General features: G+C 40.7%; 1 protein-coding gene across 1 annotated transcript in view; it reads right to left on the minus strand.

Annotated features, from left to right (window-relative positions):
* Diaph3 (diaphanous related formin 3) overlaps positions 1-26914 on the minus strand; it is a 483673-nt gene that overhangs the window by 440316 nt on the left and 16443 nt on the right. Inside the window, 1 exon segment of the mRNA XM_036199401.1 lies at positions 14922-14954. Coding sequence (XP_036055294.1) covers positions 14922-14954 — 33 coding nt within the window.

The raw sequence follows: 26914 nt of genomic DNA on the forward strand, positions 1-26914 counted from the left end.
GGAATGCAACAGGCTGCAGCTCTGATGGTTTGTATTCAGAAAGAACTGGCCTTTTGAAGGACGGAGCCACCAGGGGAAAAAAAGTCATCAAAGACCCTCTAGGTTCCAATTAGAGAAAGAAGGAAAGAAAACATTAACCAACTTGTGAGTCCCAGAGGGCAAAGTAGGAGGGTCTGGAAGTCTGGAGGAGTTGAGAAGAATAAATAGACCTGAGGAGAGACAGAAGCAAAGGGGTTCTTACTGGGTAACAAAATTGATTGTGACTTCTGTCTGATGTTGATCTGTGTAAGCTGAAAGCTGTTAGTTATCTTGACTAATAGTATGCCCTGCACTGTGATAACTAATAAAAATCAAAACTGAATCACAAGGCAACCCATGTGGATTAGACCTCATCAATGTATCTCTACCCACACTGCCATCACCCTAGTCCAGGCCCTGGTATCACAAATGCAACTCCTGAGCAGAGTCCAAGTCTCCCCTGCTTCTCTATGCCTGCCACTCCAAGACATTCCATGTTGTGATTTTTATCTTACTAAACACGACTAAGTCTCAACCCTCACCCCTCCCAATGTTTCCCATCACTCAAAAGATTATGTTCAAATATCTTAGCATGATGCTTATATCAGGTTTGACCCCAACCTTTCTTCCTTACCAAATAATCTCTTTACTATTCTCCACATACGACATGTGATGTAGATGTAGGAAATAACCTAGTCACCTAAACACGTATGCTCTTCCTTGTGTCTAGAATTTATCACATCTTTGCCGGACTGATATCAAATCAATCCTCAGCTCTCAGTTCACACAGTGGTCTTTCCGAGAGATACCTACAGATCTAGAGCTTGCAATCTCATGGCACATATACTTTTCTAAACCTGTCTATTGCCATATACACTTATTGAAAGAGACATTAAATCCTGGAGAAAGGGATTGTTATTTTATTCACAAAACAACCCTTAGAACTTACCATGGTTTTAAACAGAGTGAATGTGCTAGTAATGCTTGCAGAGTAAATTAGTAATTACCTTTCTATCTTCCAGGTATGAGATACAACCACTGATTCTTCCCTTAATAAAGTATTATTTTTAATAATAGTATAGCAGGAAGTGTGCTGGGTGGTTATGGCTTTTACATATTAAATAAAAAATCCATACTAATCCCAACATTGGAAATTCACAGCATAGTCCTTACAGAAAAATAAAAATTTAAATTAAAAAAAAAAAGTATAAGAAAGTAGGGTGCAAGGGAATGGTGTAGTATGTATTTTGAATGTCTCCCAAACACATGTGTCTTAAGGTGTGGTTTGCCCATGGTGAACCTAAAGGTGTGACTGTCAGGAAAGAGAGCAGAAGTTAGGTCACTGAGTCCACTGAACTCGGGAATCCTTCAGTTCTCTTTGCCTTTTAGCTACCCTAAAGCAAAGATGCCCCCTGAAATGTACACTGCTGCCACAGGCAGTGTGCTGCCACAGGGCAAAGCAATAAGACCAATTCATCACGAACACCCCAAACTGTAAGACAAAATGCACTCCCCCTGAAGCTGATAATCTCTAGGATCTTGGCACAGTCACACAAAACTAACACAGGCAGGAAGGAAATACACACTAGACCACTACAAAGGAATTTACTTCTAATTCAAATAATAGTAGTTCAACATAAAATGAAATATATAAATATATTAGCTCTGAAAATAAATTTTGCACTTTACTTGAGTGGCATAGCTCAACATGACTCACACACAAATATCATCTAAAGATATCAACAATTGCTTCCTGTGTACCAAGTTTTCATGCTTCAACTAGGAATCCATTTTGTTCATATCTAGGAAACAAATTTATTACTGAATAAAAGTTAACAATAGCCAGTCTAGATTCCAACCTATTCTTCAAAACTCACTGAACAGTCATCTTCTCTGCAGTTCCCCCAAGGTCAACATGACCCTGATTCTTGCACTAAACCCTATCGAGAGTAGCATCCACCATCACTCCATACTGCAAAGACTGTGAAGTGCTCATCTACTCCTCCAATGTTCCCAGGCAGATACAGCCTTACAAACATTCATATTTCTATAAGACTATTAGACACTCAATAAATGCTTAATGAAGAGGTAGACAAAAAATGAATAAACAAGTATGCACACTCGGCTACATCTTTGTTACATCTGAAAGCTCTTGATCTTATTCCCACATTTCTCCTGATTTGAGGAGATGCTCTCTAAATTATTCCATAAATATTTAAAAATCCTGAGATAGCACTTAAAAGCTACTGCTGAAAACCTAAGTACAGGAAGTCATAATTAACTCATATTAATGGTCTCTGAAAGCCCCACCTGACTTTGTAAATAACTTGAATTCTTATAGAACTTGTCTCAATATATTGTATTACACACACAGAGCTGCCCTGGCCCACACTGGTATTTTTACTTTACCTAGGAGAATATTCCACATATAGCTTGGCAGAATGAATATGAAAAAAAAAAATCAAACTTTTATCAGTTGTTTGTAATTTACAAAGGAAAACATAGAAAGTCAGTAAAAATGTAAAATAAAATTTTAGTACAGAAAGACTTCTACCCTAGTAGGCCAGTAGAATAATTAGAGTAAGTATTAAAGCTGTGTAGATGAATTTCTAAACAGTCTTATTAAAGAAAAAACACAGAGCCAAATACAGTGTTAAAAGCCCAAGAGATCAGAGCATTAGCAAAGAGCCAAGACTACCATTAGCTTACCACTTGCTGCCGTAGCTTCCCCTGAGAGTGAGTTCCTTCCTGTCTGACTTGTCTCTTTATTGCCATTTTGTTCTGCCTTTTCATTGGCTCTAAACACAGCCACATGACTTCCGCATCACTGCCTGTCTATACAGACCTCCAGGTCTCTATGGTTGGTACTGGGATTAAAGGTTCGTGTCACTACGCCTGGCTGTGTCCCTGACCACACAGAGACTCTGCCTGCCATGTGATCGGATTAAGGGCATGGGCCACAGCCACCTGACTTCTGTTCCTGGCTCACTAATGACCTCTTATCTCTAGGCAAACTTAATTTATTAACATACAAATAAAATCACATTTCAGCACAATTAAAATATCATCACAAAGTAGAGCTCTTGTATTTTAAAGTTAACAAAAGCCAACACACATCTGAATAAAATAAATCAAGTTTTTTTTTTCCTTCATGCATGTGATATCTACTTCCACAGACATCTTACAAGACCTAGCAAATCTCATGTAGACCAAGCCCACACTATCATACAGAAAATACCCAGAACTGTCTGGCCACAGTTCCTACACTGAACAACTTGAACAGTCCACAGAGATGGGTCAGGAGCAAGAGACCTGGAGAGATGAGCTTCTCAAGGAACTGGGGAGAACCCACCCCAAACCAAGCAAAATTCATGGTGGCTAGAAGACACCGTTTCCATAGGAGCTTTAAAGGGAATCAGAACCTGGTATCTGTGCTTGGGAGCAAGCCACAGCTGTTGCTAGAATTATCAAAAGATTTCCTTACTAAAGTTGTTTGTATTTCTTAAAGCCAAACCAAACTGCCCATCCTTTGTCTGTTGGCATCTGTGGTAATTTGAATGCAATTGGTCCACAAAATCTCATAGAGAGTGGCACTACGAAGGTGTGACTTTGTTGGGAGTCGGTGTGGCCTTGTTGGAGGAAGTATGTCACTGTGGGGGTAGGCTTTGAGGTTTCCTATGCACAGGATCCACTCAGTGTGTCAGCTGTCTTCTTGCTGCCTGCTAGACGTGGGGTTCTTCTCCAGCACCACATCAGTCTGCATACTGCCATGCTCCCTACCATGAGGATAATGGACAGAACACAAACTGTAGCCACCCCAATCAAATGTTTTCCTTTATAAGAGTTGCTGTGGTCATGGTATCTCTTCACAGCAATAAAAGCCAAAAACAGCACCTCTCAAATATGATTATCCCTTTGGAATACAGATTTTCAGTTTTCTCTGAAATGTTTGAAATAACTGGTTTCCCATCATAGCTTCTTAGATCTAGTAGGCCGTCACAACTATAAAAACTTTCTATGGATTAAGGTTAATGGCTGTGATACAATTTTAGAACAGAAATGTCCCACACAGAGATGGCTTGAAAGACAAAATAATGAGATCTACTTCTGCGGTTCACACTTAGTACTCTCAGTCGGGGAAGGAAGACTACTCCAGCAGGAGAGTAATGTTCTTCACGAACATGTTCCCTGGAGCAGGCCTGCCAGAATTTCCCTGGCTACCACTGTGATGTGAGCAGGTAACTTCAACTCTCTTGCCTCCCTGCCCCATTGTTTGAAATGTTAATGACAATAAGACACTTAAGTGAAGACTAAAGGCATTTACATAACTAGTATTGGGGATCTGAAGTACAAGCTAATAATTATAGAGTACTAAATGTATCTTTCAATCAGTAGCAATAATTCCCTAGTTATGAATTTTCTTTAGCTCTTCAAACTTTTATCTTAAATGTATTTGGGGCACAGGAAAGCAAGACTGCCATATCAGCAGGATGGGGACATGTATTCTACTGAATCCCCTAACAGAAGCCCAAAGCCAGTTACTATATTCCCTAAGTAATATTTCTATTCCTTAAAGAGCCACATATTAGCTGAGGCTAAGTTTAAAAAAAAAGGGGGGGTCCTACCACAGAAGCCTCTAAGACATGTTTCAAAGCTAAGGAGGTAAGGAAGGAGTCTCATCCCCAGCCCCAAAGCAGCCACCTTTCAGGGCCCTCCCACCCTACCTCCATACCCTGGGGACTCTGCCAAATGTTTCTGTGGACCCAGCTTTCTTCTACCAGCACCCCCATCTCTGTGTCAACCACCTGTCTCCTGCAATACTCTACCTGGGAACCCCATGGACTCCCTGACTGGGAATCAGGGAAGGAACTTTCACTGTCCCTCCTACAACTGCTCCAGTCACACAGCAGAATACTTGCAGGGGCCTGTCCTCACAAGCCATCCCCATTCCCTGGAGACGCCACCGAATCCACAACCTAAAATGTGCACAGAGACTCTGGAACACTCTGTCCTAAATGGGAATGTCTTCACTAAACCCCTGACCCTCTCGGGACTCTGTGAATGCTGCAGAAGAGGAGGCTGGAAGACTAAGAGCCAGTGAGGATGAAAGACAGCAAGCAAACAGCATCTTCAAGATACAACATGACATACCTTCGAACTCACTAAGACTGTGGCAGCCGGCACAGCTCAAAGCCAGATGGGGTCCAAGCAAGCACTGAGAGGAGATGTGGACGTGAGTTCTCACTTCTAACCCTGAAGCTTTCTCTAATGGCAACCGCTCAGAAAGAAAAACCCAGTCCTCTCCAATGGAGGCTCAGTGCATATACAAACCACACTTAAGGACAGGCACCCTGCCCAGCAGTAGATGGCCAACACAAAAAGAACACAATGGTATTTATGGGGACGTTTTGTCACATAATACTTTGGTTTTGCTTATCTATTACGGTTTCTAGTTTTGTGTTTTTATGGGTATATATGTGTATGTATTAAATGTGATTTTTCATTGTTTTGGTTTTATCCTGTTTGCTTTGTTTTATTCTGGTTTGTTTGGGTTTTTTTATTGACCCATTTGTTTTCTAAAGAGAAAGAAGGTATGGAGTTGGATGGGTGAGAAGGTGAGGGAGATATGGGAAGAAACAAGGAATGGGAAGCAGGAACAAAATATACTACATGAAAAAAAATATTTTCAATTAAAAAAAAGCTAAGGACCAATCTATAGATAACAGCCCCAAATAAAAAATCTCAAATGGAATATAATATCGGCAACTCAATACAAATAGATAACTCTGGTTGCTGTTCAAGACCATAGCTTCTTGGGGACAAAGAGGACACAGTTAAAGAGTCCAAACAAATAAAAATGAGGACACTGGCAGAAAAGATTTAAAGAGTCAAGATATAATCAAAAAGAAGCACCAGAAAGGTAAAGCTACCTTCTGAGAGAATGTGAGAATAAAAACAAATGTCGGATGTAAGTGAAGGGTTTAGCGGAGGGCATTAGTTCCTAGAGGAAATGGGACACACATATGAAGGTATCTAGTAGGCCAATGCATTAATATGTCTTAACTGGAGGAAAGGTCAGAGGTATCAATGGTAGTTGGAATCTTCAGAGGTGATCATCCAAGTAAGGCACCACATAGAGAGAAGAGCAGGGTCTGCAGGAGAGAAACTGGAGAAATAATAGTTGAAGACAGGAAGACAAAACTCACACACACAATAGAAATAAAAAAGGAAAGGTCAGAGGAGTGTGAAACTGAAAAATCTGGTCTCACCGAGGACAAGAAATCTCTGTTCTTCAAGAATGAAAGCAACAATTACATCAAGTAAGGTTGATAAACCCAGTAAATTTGCAAGGAATAAAAATAAATCACTAATACTAAGAATTTTAAAAGGTCATTTCATAATGCTTACCAAATCACAACTATGGTAATATTGCATGGTCAGCCCTCTATAGTCAAATGCTGTGGATTAAAACTTGGATAAAACTACAGGTTTCGTTTCTGTGCAACTGTTTCAGGCCAGCAAGATGGCTCAGCAGGCAAAGGCATGTTGACAACTTAAGTTGAACCCCTGGAAGGCACGTGGAGAAGGAGGGGATCACCGCACAAGTTATCCTATGCTCTCTACACCCCTGCCATGGTACACATGTCCACATGTGCTGACTCAAACACATCAGCGAGGAAGAGAGAAGGAAAGACGTGTCTCTGTGTGGAACACTACTGATGTACTCTACACAACACAGTACAATCGTTACTTACAAGGATTTACACTGGGAAGAGCTAGGACCACCGCCACGAGGCAAGACCCAGTGCTCAGGCTTCTCACTGAGCTTGGCCTCTGAACTTTGAGATTCTAAAAAAGGGAAAAAGATATCCTTGTTTCTATCGGAGTTGTGTTTGCAGAGATGTCTGTACCCTGTGGACATGAAGGCAGGGCACACACCTGCCTCCTAGGTCCTATGGACAGGTTACCCCTCCATACCCTTCACATCCCTCCCTCCCAGCTCTTGGGCTCAGCTCTGACCAGGAAAGTGGGGAAGCCATGAAGGAGGAAGACCATGGTTTTCATTTTCCCCTGATGTCCTTATCGCTAAGGTATATAGGAGGATGTGCATAGGTTCTACACAAATAACTGAACAACTGTAGATTTGGGGATCTGCGTGGTGTCTTGGAAGCAATCCTCATGCATATGAAGGGACAACAGCATGCTCTTACCTGCAAAGCTCTAAAACACATGAATTAAAATGGCAGAAATGAAAAAAGGAATAAATAAAACCCAAAACTGTTAGAAAAGGGAGGCAGAAAAACCAAGGATGAAGAACACATGGGCAATATCAACTCTCTGGATGTATTTACTGTCTAGACTGTGAAGCAGAAACAAAATTACACACAGAATATTCTCCAAGCCAAGCGGTGGTGGCACACGCCTTTAATCCCAGCACTTGGGAGGCAGAGGCAGGAGGATCTCTGTGAGTTGAATGCCAGCCTCATCTACAGAGCAAGATCCAGGACAGGCACCAAAACTACACAGAGAAAACCTGTCTCAGTGAAAAAAGAAAAAGAAAAAAAAAAAGAATATTCACCAAGACAGTGCAAAATATGAGGCATACAGCAAAGCTTACTGAGGGTGGAAGTCACACACTCTAGAGCCTGTCCAAGCCAATTACAAATTGAAGATGTTAGGAAAAGTCCCAACATTTGAGATTTAAACAATATGTAACTACAAATACACCCACAGTTCAAAGGAAATGTCAATTGGGAATTAAAAATATTTCCAACAATGTTATAGTTAGGGAAGACACTTAGGGAAGGGAAGGGTTTGCCTGGCAAAACAGTAACTGTCCACCATAGAGGGAAACCAAGGCAGGAACCTGGAGGCAGGAACAGAAGCAGAGGCCATGGAGGAGTGCCACTTACTGGTTTGCTCAACTTGGCTTTCTTATACAACGCAAGACCATCTGCCCAGGAGTAACACCACTCACATGGGCTGGGCCCTCCCCATATCAGTCATTAATCAACAAAAATGCCCCACAGACCTGCCCACAGGACAATCCGATGGAGGCAACTGCTCAAATGTAGGTCCTTTTTTCTAAGTGTCTACTATGTGTCACCCAATGAAAACTAACCAGTCATCTGACACACACTAACACATTCCTCAGATAGAAGCTTAAAGCATAAGGTTCCTATGTGAGCAACTAGTATCTTAAGCTTCTTCCTTAAGAAGCAAGACAATAGATAAAACAAAAGGCAGAAAAAAACTAATATATGAATACAAGTAAGCAATTAATATAGTCACTGGGAAGAAACACTGGTTCTTTCAATAATCAGTAACATTGACACACTTCAACAAAACAAGGAAAAAAAGCAGAGGACACAAATCATTATAATCTTTGGGCAAGGGCAAATACAGCCTACATTAAAATGATAAGAAAATACCATAAGCAATGTTAACTCCATAAATTCAACAACATAAATGAAGTTTTAAGAAGAAATTACTTGAAAGATAAACTAACAAGACTCACTGAAGTAGATTACTTGACTAGTTCTTCATTTAGTAATAACTATTGCAAACAACAATGAGAAATAAGCACACACAAAGACAGTCAACATCATCAGAAATCAGGTGAAACTGTGTCAATTTGTTTTAAAGGTTAAGCATAAACTTAGAACGTGAGAGCACTACCAAAACATAAAACTGTGTAAGTGTGTGTCCATATAAGCAAATGCTCAATGAGACTTTATTTACAAAAGAACCCCAAACTTGGAAGAACTAAATATGCTTTAGTGTCAACAAAACAATGAGCTAGACTCCGTCTGACACACTGTGAGACTACTATATTAATTCTCAACCTGAACTGTAGTTTGGAGCTCTGAAAAGTGTTTGTCAAAGCCTGTGGTAGAGGAGGAAGAACACTGGCCACAAATGAGCAAAGAGGGAACCTTTTGGGTACAAAAATGTTTCACATTATGACTGTACTATACACATAATTATAAATACTTTCACATTTCAGACTTCACCCTTAAAACTAGAATAACTTACTATGCATATGTCATACATCAAGCTGAAGCATGCAAGTTTCTCATCTTTTATAATTGCATGGCTTGCCAACCACCTTTACTTAATTGTCCCTTGAAAAGTATCTGTAAACAATGACATTAAATCTTAAAAGCTAATTGCTTACACAAACTGGCACCACCACTAACTGGTGACAGAGCTGATGTTCTAACCTAGCTCTCCTCATGAAACTCCAGGCAACAAAGAACAGACACTAATGGAAAGGTCCCATGACTTCCTCTAGCGTCTCTGCATGCCAGGGTTTATTTTCTAGCTCTCGCTGTAATTTGTGGGTCATCAAATCCACTTAGTGCATTAGATCACCATTCTATTTCTTAAGTAATGGAAAAGAGTGAAAAGTGGAAAGAAATGGAGAGGAAAGATCAGAGTTCATTATGCTTAGAAACATCACATACTGGTTATAAAAACTGTGGTTTCAATTGAGAATCAGCTTGCAGGTTTATGTGGGCTTTTGACACAAAAGCAAATGTTACATCTTACCATGGGTCCTAGTCAAATAAAACGTTTGAAAACCATTGCTATAGTCCAAAAATGGGTAACGGGAAAAAGTGGTTAAATGCCTTTCTTTATGCAGTGACATAAAAGTAATAAGGAGTCCAGTAGAAATCCTGACAATGGTTGTGAGAACCAAGGGAAAAGCTCTCCCTAAACTCCAAAAGTACTCAGGGAAAGGGACATTTGGGGTGATAATTCAGCATGAAGCACATGTCCATTCTCCCGACTTGCCCTTACATACCCATCACTTCCTCTCCTTGTCCCCTCCCTCTTCCTTCTTACTTCTGAGGAAAACCTTACAGACCCAGGTCTACACAAGGAAACGGTGACACATCTTTTCATTACTTCAGCACCCTGACCTGCTCTCTTAAGTGTGGCAAATGCTCAGATCTGTTTTAAAAGGGCACTCACTGCTCAAAGTCTACCGAAGGGGAGACCAAATGCTTTAAGAATGCTTTGTTCCTGTAACAAGACTACTTCCTGCCAAATTCAATTCTGATAACTCACAAAATAGCCCTAAAATGAGAAGCATCCTCGCCAGCCTTTAACAGAGCAACCGAAAGGGATGAGTTTCTTTATTCGTGTGTAGGAGAGGGGTGTGGCACATGCATTTATTCAGGTACACTCACCCATGCAAAGGCATGTGGAGGCCAGCAATTGAGGTGAAGTGTTTTCCTCTATTTCTCCACCTTATTTAAAAAAAAAAAAAAAGGCTTTACCTGTTTCCACCCACTTACCCTCCTTCTGCACCCCTAAGACAAATGTTACACAGACTTGCACTACCTCACTCAGTTTTTAGGGTGCTAGAGATCTAAAGCGGGATCCTCCTGCTTGCACAGCATGTACTTTACCCCCTGAGCCATCTCCCCAGACAAAGGGATGGGTTTCTAATATTAATGCTGCTCCGGTGTCAGTGTTTCTAAGACATTGCTTAAATATATGACCACAGAAAAATGCTATTCCTCTGAACTTTCTCATGTTCTGCCTCAAAACAGCTATTCATGTTAAGAAATTCTACATTAAAGCACACATATATATGATTTGGAGAAGTCAAAGTGTAATTACAAATATCCTGCCAACATTGTATCAAAGCATCAGCAGCAATGCTTCCCTGAGCTCTAACACACCAGGCCCCCTCCCTTTAAAGAGGCCTCAAAATATCCAGGAACCCATTCCCTCACCATAGCTCATCCATCATGTGATGCACATGCCCTGTACAGTCCAGTAGCAAATGTGGCACACTGCACACCAGGAGACAATTATAAAAGAGACAAAAAGGGACCAAAAGGACAGAGCTGAGAGCAGCACTTCAATATGCTTCAGACTACATGGAGCCCACCAGAACCCTCAGAGAAAGGAGAGAAGATATAACAAGGCCTGATTTAGAAATAAGCGATCAAGCGAATGCTTGGCCTATCAGTGCCACAGAGCGATGCAGGAGGGAAAGTCTCAGGACTCCAAGTACACTGCTCTTTCCTGGATACATCACCAATGCTGGACAATCTATTCTTCTCCTGTTCCAGACAGTCATGCTCATCCTCCACCTCGAAGACAATGAATGGAGCAAGCTGCCCAATCAGTCCACCAGGTGATTCTTCTCTGGCCTAACATCCTGGCCTGCTCGGGAGCCAAACACAGATCAGAAAAGGAGAGTGCTAAGGAGAATCTGTGGTCAGATGTTCAGTGAAGAGATCAGCTGGACTACCATGTGCACAGCCAAGATGAAAGTCGGATCAAGGCAATGGTGGCCAGCCAGGCCAATGGTCAGAACAACTGAGGCGGTCCTCAACATCATCAGATTTTAACACTTGCTGCAGAGTGAGGCCGTGGTAGCTTACGTCTGTAATAGTATCAGCGCTCAGGAGTCTAGGGCAGGTAGATTGCCATGAGTTTGGGGTCAGTGACTTCCAGGCCAGCCTAAGCTACCAAGTGAGACTGTCGAAAAGAGCGAACAATTACTCTGTCAAAGAAAACACACCAGGTGCTACAAAACATATGACACACACATTGTCTCCCTGTCTCCACCTTCCCAAGGTTTAAAGTGGCGAGAACAGGAAATAACATGGCGGTAAAGGTATACTTAGCTACGGAACATTTTGATCTTGCCAACCCAGGCATAAGGACAGAAGTAGAAGCAAGGAATGAGAGCAGGAAGGGAAACAGTAGCAGAGTTTTCACTGGGGAGAGACCCACCCACTTACACAACAGACACCAAGGGTGTTTTCTAGAATGCCTAGTAAAGTCACTCCATGAGTGTTTCTAAACTGAAGCAGAAACTGTGGCTTTGGACTGTGCAAGGATGGCCATGTAATGAAAGGACAGCATCAGAAAGAAAAATATACTGGGTAAAAAGTATTCATAAATCTAAAAAATACAGAGCATAGGATTTAAAATGAAAGGAAGGATGTGTCATGTCCAACACCTACGGTTGGCCACACCTAAAGACAGTAAAAACGCAGCCCAACACAAATTCATAAACTTCCTTAAAACATCAAGGGGTGTGTGTGTGTGTGTGTGTGTGTGTCTGTGTGTGTCTGTGTGTCTGTGTGTCTGTGTGTGTCTGTGTCTGTGTATTTGTGTGTGATGTACTTGTTCCTGTGAGGGCTGTGCTTGTTATGTGTGTCTGTACAAGAATATGTGCACAGTGTGTGTGTGTGTGTGTGTGTGTGTGTGTGTGTGCGCGCGTGCGCGTGTGTGTGCGTGCGCCTGCCCAGCTAAAGGCCAGAGATGAACTCCAGGTGTCTGCCCCTATACTCTCCACTTTATCTTTTGAGACAGAGTCGACCACCAAGCCTGGAGCTCACCAATTAGGCAAGGCTGATGGCCAATGGCTTTTGAGAATATCAGCTTTTCTCTGCTGAGGCACCACTCAAAGCTTTTTACACAGGTGCTGGGATCCAACTCGATCCTCATGCTTACGTAGCAGACAATTTACAACTGAGCCATCTCTTTAACCCATGTTATAAAATTTTTATTCTAATATGTTTTGTAACTAAACATAAAACATTATGAATGAACCTTGAAATATCCTAAATAATGAAAGTCATTTGCTTTTAGCTAAAAATTATAAGACTTCCAGTTATTTGAAATATCAAAAATAGACAAATCAAGAGTAGACTGGTGGTACCCAGAGTTGGGTGAGCTGAAGGGAAAGAGGCAGTATTAACAGGCAAAAAGCTTTCTTTTGAAGATCCTGGAAATGTTCTAAAATAGACTGTAGTGGTGAGCAGTTTTTGTGACTATGCTAGAAACCACTTAATGATAAACTTATAGTGAGTGAAATGAATGTTATGTAAATTGTATCTCAATAAAGCTATTACAGCACGGTACATTCTCATAAAATCAAAATATAAAACATAAAGATTACAGTTGGTTTTATTAGTGACTTTAAGAAGCCATTCATTTCTGGAGGCTGAGCAGGCACCTTAGTGGGTAGCATGCTTATATAGTAAGCATTAGATCCTGGGTTCAATTCTCACAAAAACCCAGAGGGGTGTGGGGAGAGGAAGAAGACAGACATGCAAATCACAAAGTGCCAAAACCCAGAGGATACTGACAGTTTAGCCTCCGCTTTGGCACAATGCTAAACCTATCTCTGCCTCAGTGTCCTCAACTGTAAAATAAAAACAACATCTACATGGCAGGGAGAGAAGCAACTGTAGAACCTACATCAGTGCTCCATCTGATGTTACAGTCAATGATGGAATGCATACAGAATGGTACACTGCACAGCCCAGATGTGCAGGAGACCATACCATCAAAGTTTATCTAGGCTTATTCCTTGGTATTTACAAGAAGATGAAATAATCTAACTCTGTGTCTATGGGCAAGTGCATGGGTGCACACATTGTGGAGGTCAAAGGTCAACTTCAGGTGTCTTCTTCTATTCCTCCCCATGTTACTGCAGGTAGGAACTGAACTGGAAGCCCACAGTTAGACCAGACAAGCCTAGGTTTCAGAGATATCTGCCTGGTGTTAGATAACACCTGACTGCACAATGTTACTGAGAAAAATTCACGTAAATACTTTTCTTTTTAATAAAAAGTGCTTTTCTTAGATACTACTCAGGATACTATATCAACACCTGTGGTGGCCCACAGAGGCTTCCTAGTGACACCTTACTCAAGGTCAGAGAATATGATTTTGCTTTAACCAGCAAGGCTGCATAATAGGACGATTTGGCCAGGGACGTGTCTACCAGGTGTTTGGAAGTGCCTACACTTGGCTGTACAGTGTACTTTGATCTTGCAAGGGGGAGGTCTTTTGCCTCTCCCCTTGGCATATTATAAAAAGCCCTTTAAATAAAGCTCTGGGCAGCTGGGTAGTGACCCAGGGCCCTCCCAAAGCTATTCTGTGTCTCTCTTTCTTATCGTCTCTATCTTTCTACCTAATATTTCCTCATTCCTCTCTCCTCCACCGAAGAACCTATCAAAAGGTGAGAACAGGTTGGAGCTGGACTCCAGTAGACGCCCACAAACACCCTACTTCAGTTATTTAAATCATTCATGTCAATATCTATGTCTCTTTCATTTTTACACATCTACCTTATTATCCAGATGCCAAAGCAAGCACTCTGGATCCTTAAGGTGGTGAATATCTTAACTGCTTACTACGCCTAAGCACTCTGCTTTTTGTGTTTGTATCCAAGCTGTTGAATACCAAAACTGGCTGGTGAGGTACTGAGCTTTTTCCTCACAAGTGTGCTCATAGATTCTGGTTGGTTGGTTTGTTTGTTTGTTTGTTTGTTTGTTTTTGTTGTTGTTGCTGTTTGTTGCTGGTACTGATGTCATTCCTTTATCATTAATCATGAGGTAACTAGTGTATATGTGTATCAAAAGTATATTTCTCAAGGATTATTTGACTACACAACTAAGGCATTAATTACTTAGAAGGAGCCCTACTACAGGAACGTAAAGCATGCCTGGTTCTCATCTTTAAACAGAACATAAAATGCATGCATGGCCTTTCAATCTCGCTTACTTTAATTAGCAGCTACATTTTCCTGACAAGCCTCCTTGTCTTTGGCTGCTTTTCCCACCTCCTTTTGAAGTACGCAATCCACCCTCAGAGAATGAGAGTTGATTTGAATGATTCAAAGTTGACTAACAATTCGTAATAAAACAAAATTTTTATATTAACATAGTGTCTATTCCTTTTCATGGCCTACAAGCAGCAATTTAATGTATTTTACCAGTTCTAGCCCTTGTTTGGGTACTATAAACACATTTCTAGCACTTGCTGGTTTTGGCTTTTTCAAAGATGTTAGTATAGCATGTCAAGGACAGTACATGGTTAGTTAAAATGCATGACAAAGGAAAAGTTGAGGACAGCCTTACCATATCATCTGTCAGCGTCCTAATATTTAAATGCTGCAAATGTGAGAAAAAAAATCAGTTAGTAATTTATATAGCTCTTTTTTATTTTAGTTAATGAGTACATTCTACAATGCTAACTTGAAGGTAATTAAATTCCTGACAGTGCAATAAAAGTGTATTATATATTGTCTCAATCTATTTCTTTAGAAGATAGACAAAAGTTATCTTGTATGCAATAGTTTTAAGTATTTACTAAAATTCCTTGGTTTTATGAGCCTAATAAACCAGAAACCTAACCGGAGTACAATAAATATATTCACCCAATAAATTATTATCATTCAATATCCAGACATACAGCATAATGATACAAAGATTTAAATATAACTTTCAGAAAAATTTTTGTATTATAAAACACTGAAACTTTAAATTCGCCATTAGTATGCAGCATAATAGATAATGAAGTACTCTGCTGGCTTAATGAACTTAAATAATTCTAGTAACGATGAAGAATGTACTGGAATGATTATCTGCATCTTTAACATCACTTTGATTTATCACCAGTGGTGATGGTAGACACTTTTCAATTTCATTGCTAGCTTATTTGAGACCTCTTTTGCTGATTTCCTTACTAGACAAACAAGGCCACTTTAGAAAATGAATAAATTAGTTTCCCACAAAGCAGAGTTCAAAAGAAACAAGTATTTCAAAAGAAAATTATCTGTTTTAGGAATCAAGGGCAGGGCAGCAATTTGTATTCAGGTAGCTGTATTCAATTTCCACTTCTCCTTCCTTATTCATTGGAGCATTAGAGCTTTCAAAGACAGAAAGGGTCAAACATTTCTAAACAAGAAACCAGATCTATTCATTTATGCTCAAAAAAGAACATGTGCTAACAACTGTCATCTAACACATACATGGTATATAGTTAAATTCAACATTTAGTGAACAAAATAAAATTTGTACTCATTTTTATCTACTAAAACAGCTTCATGATCATTGCTTTACCATAATGATGATCTCAACTAAAATCTGTCAGTGTAAATAGTTCTCCATAGTCTCTGCCTTCACCAACATGTCCCTTCCTAATGAAAAGAAAAACAACTCTGAAAGAATCAGAAGTAAACTGTGCATACCAAGAGAAGGTGGTCATGTTAATGACCATGCCTGACCACTCCACTAAGTTCCAGACTCAACTGTCTGCTGAATAAAAACAGCTAACTTTGACCTAAGAATAAGAAGTAGTAATGCTGAACTGTGTACTACTGTTTAAAATCTTGGGATATAAAACATGATTTAAGCCTGGAAAGTTTACAATGAGTGTCATTCAAGAGATGGATACTACAATTTAATACCAAAGCTACATAGTTCTCAAAGAAGGTGCAAAACCTACCTGCCATATGTGTAACTTCCAAAAGAACAGGTTTATGAACATTGACTTTGGTCAAACTACTTGCTATTCTACAATGGGAGGTGTTGACAGGACCGACCGACCGACCGAGCAGATGCCATAACAGGCTGCTCAGTCTTCTGTCAGAGATCAGGCCTCAATTTCAGTTTCCTGAGACTGAGCAGACAGTTTCTGAGGAAGGGCCATGAACAAAGGACAATCAATCTCCAACACCCCTGACAGTGAGGACAAGGAGACCTGGTACATGTGGTACCAGGCCAGGCCAGAGTCACAGTTAGCAGGTCAAGGTGATAACTAATAAGAACAAAACCTGGGATTTGTCCAGGCCTGCTGAAAAATGGAAAAGCTATAGCCTAAACCAGCCCATGACTAGCCCTAGACAATTAGAATATATTAATATGATTGCCACTTGCTTAAACCAATCATATCTGAAAAGACCTAGATGCCCTAGGAACTCCCCTTAGCTGTGCTTAAAACGAACCCAAATGTCCTTCTCAGGGTCTTCACCATTTGCTTTGTGTAGGATGGTCAGCCCCATCATGATGGAATCGTTCTCAAGACAATAAACACTCTTGCTGATTGCATATGTGGATGGTGGTCTTTTGTGGGACTTCTCCAGGACCCTAACAGTATCACCCCAATTACAACTCAGCTGCCTCCTGAAAGGTCATTTCAAGACCCTGTGACACAAAAGGGATGCATCAAGTTCTGAAAGTAACATGCCATGTGGTCTAATTCTTAAAAAGCAAAATCACAGAAATCAAGTATAAAGCTGAAATCCTATTTAGAATAATATGCCACCTACTTACTCAATAGAAAGATTACCAAAGAACAACAGGAGTTGTTTCAGGAGAATACCATAAAAGTGATAGATTTTTTTTTAAAGCAAACATTGAAAAGAGATAATTTTAAGTGAAATATAAAGTTATGACCTAAAACCAGTAGAAGGTCAATTGTAAAAAGCTTTCTTGATAGACTATCATTGGACCACTAGCCTGCAAATAATACCTGGAGACTTATTATTAATTATAAAAGCTTGGCCTTAGCTTAGGCTTTTTCACAACTTGCTCTTATAACTTAATTAACCCATAATTTGTTTTTAGTCTATATTCTGCCACGTGGCTCAGTTACCTCTTAGTACAGCACATATGACTTGCTCCAAGTCTGCTGGTGAAATCCCCCAGCTTAGATTCCTCTTCCCAGTTTCTCTCTCTCTCTGACCGGGAGTCCTATCTATTCCCTCCTGCCTAGCTGTTGGCCATGTAGCTCTTTATTAAACCAATCAGAAGTCACCTTAGGCAGAGACACCTTTACAGTGTAAACAAACATTCCTCAACAGTCAATATGTTGGTGCCAACTGTAATCCAAACACTTGGGAGATGGAGGCTAAAGCCAGCCTAGGATACATAACAATGTTAGGGCTTCCTGGGCTACAGGAGACTACATGTGTTTTGGGTTTATTTTTTTTTTTTTTAAATCAAAGTCAAAGACGTAAAATAAGGGCTGAAAGTTACATGATAAAAAAATCAAGAAGATGCAAACATCCAAGAAAAATACATATACATATGTCTTTAAAGACAAAGACCTGGACAACCTCTTAAATTAGAATTATATGTTGAATGTGTTAGCATACAACCATAAGTCCAACACTTGGGAAACGGGAAAGAGGACCATAAGATCAAGACCAGCCTGGGCTACACTGCCAAAAGAAGCCTAAAGAAATAAATAAATGCGTTATACTCACAACTGACCAGGGACAGCTAGAAAACTGGCCTTAGAAATCTGTATCAAAACAATAAAGTCAGTCAGGTGGTGGTGGTGGCGGCGGCGGCGGCAGCGGCGGCACACACCTTTAATCCTAGCATTCAGGAGGTAGAGGCAGGTGGATCTTTGAGTTCAAGGCCAGCCTGGTCTATAGAGCAAGTTCCAGAGCAGCCAGGGCTACACACAAAGGAACCTTGTCTTTTTTTTGGGGGGGGGACAACTTCATTTCAAATGTGACTTTCTCAAACTTAATTATTTGCCTCCACACTTGTGAGCATTGAATGCTGAGGAGATAAATCTAAACACTGGTAATTTCCCCTAAAACCTGCAGTGTCCAAAAACAGTATGCTCAACACCTAAAGGAAAAACACAAAAGCACCATTTAGCAACTACAAAAGCTATAACATGACAACTCTCTGAGATGCTTGACTGCCGTGTGTGTGTGTGTGTGTGTGTGTGTGTGTGTGTGTGTGTGTGTGTGTGAGATGTGTTTATACACAGGACATGAGTATGTGGACACATGTGTGCCACTCCAGGGATTTGGTGGTCACAGGACAGCCTCAGCCTTCCACCTTATTTGAAGCAGAGTCTCTTTCTCTCCACTAAGTACACCTACTAACCTACCCCTGAGCTTCAGGAGATTCTCCTGTCTCTGCCCCAAGCCTCATGCCACACTTCAAGACAAAAACACAAGGATGGCTTACATGTGCTGTGGATATCGCTCTGTGTAAATAAAGTTCTGATTGGCCAGTGGCCAGGCAGGAAGTATAGGCGGGACAAGAGAGAAGAGAATTCTGGGAAGTAGAAGGTTGGGGAGAGACACCTCCAGCCGCTGCCATGAGAAGCGACATGTAAAGACACTGGTAAGCCACAAGCCATGTGGCAAAGTATAGACTAACAGAAATGGGTTAATTTAAGATAGAAGAAGTAGATAATAAGAAGCCTGCCACGGCCATACAGTTTGTAAACAATGTAAGTTTCTGTGTGCTTTCTTGGTTGGGTCTGAGCGACTGTAGGACTGGCGGGTAAAAGAGATTTGTCCTGACTGGGCCAGGCAGGAAAACTCTAACTACATACATGTCTTTTCTGGATCCAAAGTCCACTTCTCACACTTGTACAAGCAGCATTTTAACCACTGAAACATCTTCCCAGACCTCATTTTAATATTCAATTCCAACCTTATCGTTATGAAGCTTACACTGTCTAGAGGCCTATGGAATTGGCATATGTACTTACAAAGTGAAGACTATCTACTGACTTGAAATTGCTGAGAGCATAAGAGAAGGGCGAGCACAAAATCCGCAGAGACCTCTGTGAGGCTCTGGCCTGACTTCGGCATACATGAAATGAAAGGAGAATGTCCTTAACTGCTCAGTGGGGAGGGGGAGGAATATACAACAAAGATAGTTTCCTTATACTGATACCGGAGGTGCTGCCTCCCCAAGACACCTTTAAATGAAACCCTTACACTTCCTAGCCACCAACAGTGGCCTTTAACACCTTCCAGGGGAACTGCATGCATCGATCAGTTCATGAGCGGCACTGGCTGCATCCACTCCATGAAGGAAAAGTTAAGGATTATATTAAATGGAAGCAACTAGGAATACTGTTTAAAAAAACTAATAACTTAATAGTAATTATTAGAGTTATATTTACATACCAAAAAAAGTAAACAAAAGTTCAGAGCATACTGTTTAGACATTTATGTGACTTTGGGGGCTTCAGACATATGAATTGATGTGTTCTTAATGCTTTATGGCAGTGGACCAGAATAGCACTACTGATACTAAAATACACATAGCTCTGTACACAGGACCACTGGTAATTGGATAGAGGTAACTGAAGGCCATTAAGACTCTTTTCCTAAGCCAAAATCCCACCGTTTTTGCTGTGATCCTATGTTCAGCTTGCTAAAAAGTAAGGGCCATGACTTACAGATAGGTAATAATACTTTCTACTAATGACAGTTCCTAGGACAAATGGTCGAGGGTCACTGTGGAATTAAATGAGAAAAAAGGGGGCTTTTATAGGAGTTTCTTTAAAAGAACATAGGATCCAAGAGAGTTGAAAAAAAAGTAGAAACACAGAACATAGGTCTCTATACTGCCATTTAAGCAATGCATCAAAACTTTCACTGAAGACAGTGCATGCTGTCAAAAGATAGATTTAGAACTTTCAGAGCATCCCACTAAACACTGTGAATATCAAGAGGAATGAAGACACAGTTTCTCCCTATCACCACTTACAAGAAAAATGACAAAAAGACATAAGTTATGCAAGGCACCACTATGCAGACCTCAGAGGCAAGTGCAAAGAAAAAAGATTCTAAGCTATAGTCCCAACTTTAGTGCTTGAGCCCACTAGATTTCCTAGTGGCTGTACCCAGCCGGACTGCACAAGAGGTTGATTGGACCATGGGCATGGGTACCAGGTGACTGTAACTAGCAAGCTGGGGGGGGGGGTGGGGTCTTTTGTTCCACCCCTTAGCATTGTTATAAATAGCCCTTTGGAATAAAGTTCTGGGCGGGTGAATAAGGATCCAGACCCACCCAAGTCCATCCCATGTTTTCTCTCTGTTTCTCTCACCCTATTTCTAACTAAGTCTCTTATCTCTCATTCCTCAACAGTTCCTGGGGTAAATAAGTGTGGGGGACTGCTCTGCCACACTTTAGCAGTCTTTACTGTTAGGACATGCAGCCACTTGAGCAAATAATCTGCCCCTTGCTGTCATTAAGAACATGACAGCCACCAAATATCAAACTAACAGGACTAGATCAATTTAATGTTTTCATATAACATATGATAATATTTACATTTGTACATTACAATTTAATACATTAGCTTTTCAGGACACAGCTGTAAGAATGCCTCCAAAGAAGCTGGACTGTACACTTTTCGTAAACTAGACTTTCAGAACAAGTGGTTTCCAGTTTATACAGCTTATCTGTGTGCACAGGAATCACACTACGCCTTTGAGAAAATAGATTATGAAGCCCCAGTCTCCCAAGATCCTATGTCAGAAGGTCTAAGGTGACACTTAGGAACTCATGTGTCTGTTGTGTACTCTGGTGATGGGGAAGCTCACTCAGACCCACACGAGACATTCTGCTCCAGCACTGATCATCCAACGTTGCCTAAATCTGCCTTCTTGAACTTTTCATAAGACTTGCTTTTAAAGACTTGTATACAAGTCACATGAAGGATATGGAAAGAAATAACAAAAGACATTCAAAGAAGTGAGAAACAAGGAACTAGAACAGTCAGGACAGGCTCTGACATCAATACGGGTCAGGTACCAGTCAGTCTCCAAGAGAATTAAACACGTCTGCCATGTAAGATGAACTACCAACACTTTCAAATGTTTATCCAATTGCTAAGGCACAATTAATCTCATAAGAATACATTTACTAACAGTTGCAAAGATGGCTCAACAGTTAAGCATGTGTACTGCTCTCCCAGCATCCAATCAGGTTGCTCACAACCACCTCTAAACCCCAGTTCCAGGGAATATGACAACCTCTTTTGGACTCTGTGGGCACCTGCACTCACAAATTGCACAGATACACACACACATATACACAACATTTAAAAGAGGAAGTAAATCTTAAAAGTAAGAGTCTATTTAATGCCCAAATACTGAAGATTATACCAAATCATGCCATGACATGGGCATGGAGACAGGTGACTGTGATCCTAGCTAGCATTCCAGAGACAGCTTAGGCAAAAATAAAACAGACATAACACTACTTGGCTCACAAAACATGGAACAGCAGCCCAATGACCCAGCAAAGTAATTCCTGGAGGGGGAACCCCAAGGATCAGTCTTCTAATCATATTCTGTGTTTGGAGAGGACATGTTAGTGTTGTTCACATTTGTTACACCAGAAACAGGAATGTGGGCTTTAACCTACTAACATTTCTAATCCACATGTCTGTTAACAGCAATTATAAAGAGTATGAAAATAAAATATTACTTCTAACCATGTCACTAAACACACCTACAGGGTCATCTCCCAGGCAATCACAGAACTACAAAACAGATGTGAAAATATCATTCTGCAAGGTCTCTGGATTTAACATCTCAAAAAGGCCCAAAAATAACACTGACGCTTCCCTACCTCTTAGGACAAGAGTAAGGCTGTCTCTTTGATAACATGAAGAAGAACTTTTAAGTTGACTAGCCCTTTGTGTGGCTATGGAACATGTTTTTAGTCTGCATGGCAAAAAGTCAGAGAGGAGATGTTAGGAATTTCTCTGCAGTCTCTTTAATCAGTCATTCACATTGTAATCCCGACTGGCTCAGAAAGACAATCACACCATCCCTTAACCAGGCTTCTATTCTGTCACATAGAGGACCAATGTCTCCCTTTTTCCATAATCTCTATTCTGTGGAAAGAGGAAAGATCAGCTTTCAGAAGGCAGCATCCAAAAGACTCCTGAAGAGGCTACAAAGGATGCCTGTTTATGAGGCTGCAGCAGAGCTTTCAATGGAAGCCAAAGGCTGCCATATCACTGCTAGGTAGGCCCACATCTCCAAAAAAAACAGCCAAAGGAACAACTTTTATTTAGACCTCTTTCCCAATGTTATACATCACTGTGTCTGGGCACCTAACAAGCTAATTTTTAAAAATTCAAATAAAACTCCATTCTTCTTCCCCCAATCATTCAAAGTTCAGATAAAACTAAACCAAAATACAATAGCTAATTCTAATAACACAGTTTTAAGACCTTTTTTTAAGACTTTTCTCTTCAGCTACTTGTTCTTTAAATCTATACTATCAAATCAAAAGCAATTCCATGGTGCACCCAGGGAAAGGCTATTCAGGTCTCTGGACCACTTTCAAAATGGGTTCAGTTCTAGGTTAGGAGATTCCAAGAGCACTCTCAGCTGGGGAAGGATGAAAAGCAAGGAGGTGCTCTAGGGGAAATCAGCAAGTTCCAGAGCATCCAAACACCTCGAAGCTTATCCAAGCTGTGCAGTCCCTGCCGGAGCGCTTCATCCTCCCTGGTCCGAATCAGCAATTAGACTGACTGTTCCCGAGGCCAACAGAGGCAGCAGCATGTATTGTTTCACATACACCTGAGAAAGAACTTGCTTATATTCCAGCATCACCTGGAGGAAATCTGATTAGATTGATTGTATTGACAACTGAGTAAGACAAACCCCGCCAACATTCTCTGTGAGCTGCGAATTCTACTGAAATTTACACCGAGCAGCAGCACATGGAATAAAAGGTCTGGACACAAGTATGCATCACTGCAATAGTAATTGACATGGTTAAAATTGTAACCCACATAGTATTTCCCAAAGCAAGGGGAGGAATAAATCACAGTGCTGGTACACAAAAACCCTGCTCTCCTGGCCACACAGCAGAAGCCCAAGAGTTGAGAAGCAAGGGCAGTGGTAGGGAAAGAACTTCATCATAAGCTAGCTGAGATCAGAAGACGGCAGAGACCAGCATCCCTGGAGACCATTTTGTAGGAAAGCTGATTCAGGGACAGTTTACACAGGAGATGAGTGACATGTCCTGTGGGTGGGTGGGTGGGAAGGTAGGTACCTTCTCACCTGTGGGTAAATGAAACTCATCTTAATCACCTCGTCACAAGAACCAAGATCATTTTCCTCGGCCTAGTCTTGTCACTGACTAGGTTACATTACATGATGGACAGGCTGTGGGGGGTGGGGGTAGCTGCCCTACCGTAATCTTGTTAATCACTTAACTTGTGGTAACGAGCATAGTTCGTGTAATTAACTCGAAGACAGGGGCCAGATGAGGTTAGATAGGGAGTGGAGAGCACAAGATAGGTCTCAATGTTCTGCTTCGATAGCTTCCTGTGTGCCTACACACAGCAAAATGCTTGCAATGTGGTTAATAGGGGTGCATTTAAAACAATATGCAATATAATTTTAACTTTATTGATGCTGATTTTATATATCTAGGATGTGGGATTTGAAGCATGGCTTTCATAATCTTACACATTAGTACAGCCGCATGCAATGCACATTTTTACAATAAGAAAAGCTCTAAGTTACTATAGATAATACTTTTCACAGTGAATCAAAAATACAGACTATTTCCTTTAGAAATAAAAATGTGTATGCATTAGTAAAAGAATAAATGGGGATCTAAAATATGTCTAATAAACGATGGAAGCACAGATTTTTTTTAAATAGGCTGAGTTTTTAATGCATATTTTCCAGTGTGTCAGAATATATTAAGCACATTATTCATTTGTTTTTTAATTCACATATATAAATTAACCAATCTCAAAAACCTCCTAGTTCTGTGAATTATTGATGTTGTCACCTGCTGGAGACTTAATTCCAAGAAAAATATACGAATCACTACATCACAAGCACAAATCCTTTTGACACAAATTCAATTTCTGTGGCAACAATAATATATTGACTTAGCTTATTTTTCTATTTTATGACACTTATTAATGGTGTATATAAAAGAAATCTATCATTTTTCCTTATTGTAAATGTAAACGACATCATGCCATCTTGGGAAAGTTAGGGCAAACATCAACATGTCCACTCTACCTGTTAATGCAATAATGCAAATGAGAACACGATTCCAAACTGTAAAAAGTAGAAGATGACATTCTTGGAGACTTTGTCTCGTAATACTGATTGTTTCTATCATACAATATAGGCTACCAACATGTACGTGACATTACATTAAATATGAGGAGCACCTACGCCCTCCCAGGACCTTATAACCAAAATGGTCATCGGGCTGGAGAGATGGCTCAGAGGTTAAGAGCACCGACTGCTCTTCCAGAGGTCCTGAGTTCAATTCCCAGCAACCACATGGTGGTTCACAAGCATCTGTAATGAGAGCTGGCACCCTCTTCGGTATACATAATAAATAAATAAATCTTTTTAAAAAATTTTTAAAAAATAAAAAAATTAATCAAAATGCAGAACAAGGGGTGAGTCTCCAAACACAGTGTCCAACGACAAGCGTTCCTATCTGCTAATTATATATTCTCAAACAATATACAAACATCATAGCAATCATCTAAAACCAAAATCAAATATGTTGCCACAAGTAAGTTCAAGCTTGCAATATAGAACCAATTCTTCTAAAAAGAATAAGAGCCCCAGTTCATGTAAATGTCTATTACATGAGACAGCTGTTTAGCTTGAACTGTTAGGGGGCCCCCAGGCAGGGGGATCGGGATCTGTCCCTGGTGCATGAGCTGGCTCTCTGGAGCCCAGTGCCTACGGTGTGACACCTTGAGGAGCCTTGGTGCAGGAGGGAGGGGCTTGGTCCTGCCTCAACACAATACCAGGCTCTGCTGACTCCCCATAGGAGACCTAGACTTGGAGGAGGTGGGAATGAGGGGTGGGTTGGGGGGAAAGGCTGGGGGGCGGAAAGAGGGAGGAGGGGAATCTGTGGTCGATATGTAAACGGAATAAAAAAAATTCTTAATAATAAAAAGGGAAAAAATAAAAGATGTTTATTAAACCCTACTATATTCTGACAAGGTACTTGGCAAGTAATAAAGTGCTTTTGTTTTCCTGTTGTTTACCCCAGGAGAACTTATTTTCTATTAGAGAAACAGATTTTACAAACTACAAGTAAAATTACAGAAGACGGTGGAAAATGATGAGTACTCTGTGAGACGACAGGTAGTGTTGTGACCACAAAGGGAACTTCAATTGAGGAAGAAAGGGGTGAATACTGCAACTTTAAATATGAGGAACAAGGGCCAGAGAAATGGCTTAATAGTTAAGAGCACTGGTCTGCTCTTCCAGAAGGCACAGGCTCAATTTCCGGCATCCACATGGCAGCTCACCTCCACCTGTAACTTCAGTTCTAGGGGATCTGACACCTTTGTCTCCTGAGAACACCTGTACACCCATGTGCAAAGCCATACAGACACACATACAATTTAAAAAATAAATATGGAAACAGGGACCAAGTGTAGGTCTGGTTGAGAAAATGACACATAAGAACCTGAGGAAAAGTTGCAGGTAGGTTAAAGTTAGCTATGTGCATATGGGAACAAGTGTTTCAGATGCAAGGAATAGCCCTAACAGGGACATTAAAAAGAAATATGGCAAGCCAGAGAGATGGCTCAGAGGTTAAGAGCACTGGCTGCTCTTCCAGAGGTCCAGAGTTCAATTCCCAGTGACCAGATGGTGCCTTGCAACCATCTATAAGAGATCTGGTGCCCTCTTCTGGCGTGCAGGACTATATGAAGGTAGAGCACTGTATATATAATAAATAAATAAATCTTTAAAAAAAGAAAGAAAGAAGAAAAAAACATGGCAGCTGAGCGGTGGTGGCACATGCCTTTAATTCTAGGAGACAGAGGCAGGCCAGCATGGTCTACAGAGCAAGTTCCAGGGCAGCCAGGGCAGCACAGAGAAAATCTGTCTCAAAAAAACAAAAATAAATAAATACATAGGTAGGTTGGTAGGAAGATAGATAGATAGATGGATGGATAGATGGATGGATGGATGGATGGATACATAGATAGATAAATAGATAGATAGATAGATAGATACATAGATACATACATACATACATACATACATACATATATACATACATACATAGACAGACAGATAGGCAAACGAATAAATAAATAAATAAAGAGAGGGGGCTGGAGAGATGACTCAGCTGTTAAAGGCTAGCCTCCCAACCAAAACTAAGAAATAAGGCAGGAATCAGCAGCAAGCAAGCCGGTGTGCAGACTGAAGCGCACAGTGGCGGCAGCGGCGGCAGCGGCAGCAGCAGCAGCAGCAGCAGCTCAGTCCCAGACCAACTACAGGACAAGAGCTTGCATTCTTCAAGCTAGTCACAAATACTGTGCGTGTTCAAAA

Source organism: Onychomys torridus, chromosome 9 (genome assembly GCF_903995425.1).
Source record: "Onychomys torridus chromosome 9, mOncTor1.1, whole genome shotgun sequence".
Classification (NCBI taxonomy): domain Eukaryota; kingdom Metazoa; phylum Chordata; class Mammalia; order Rodentia; family Cricetidae; genus Onychomys; species Onychomys torridus.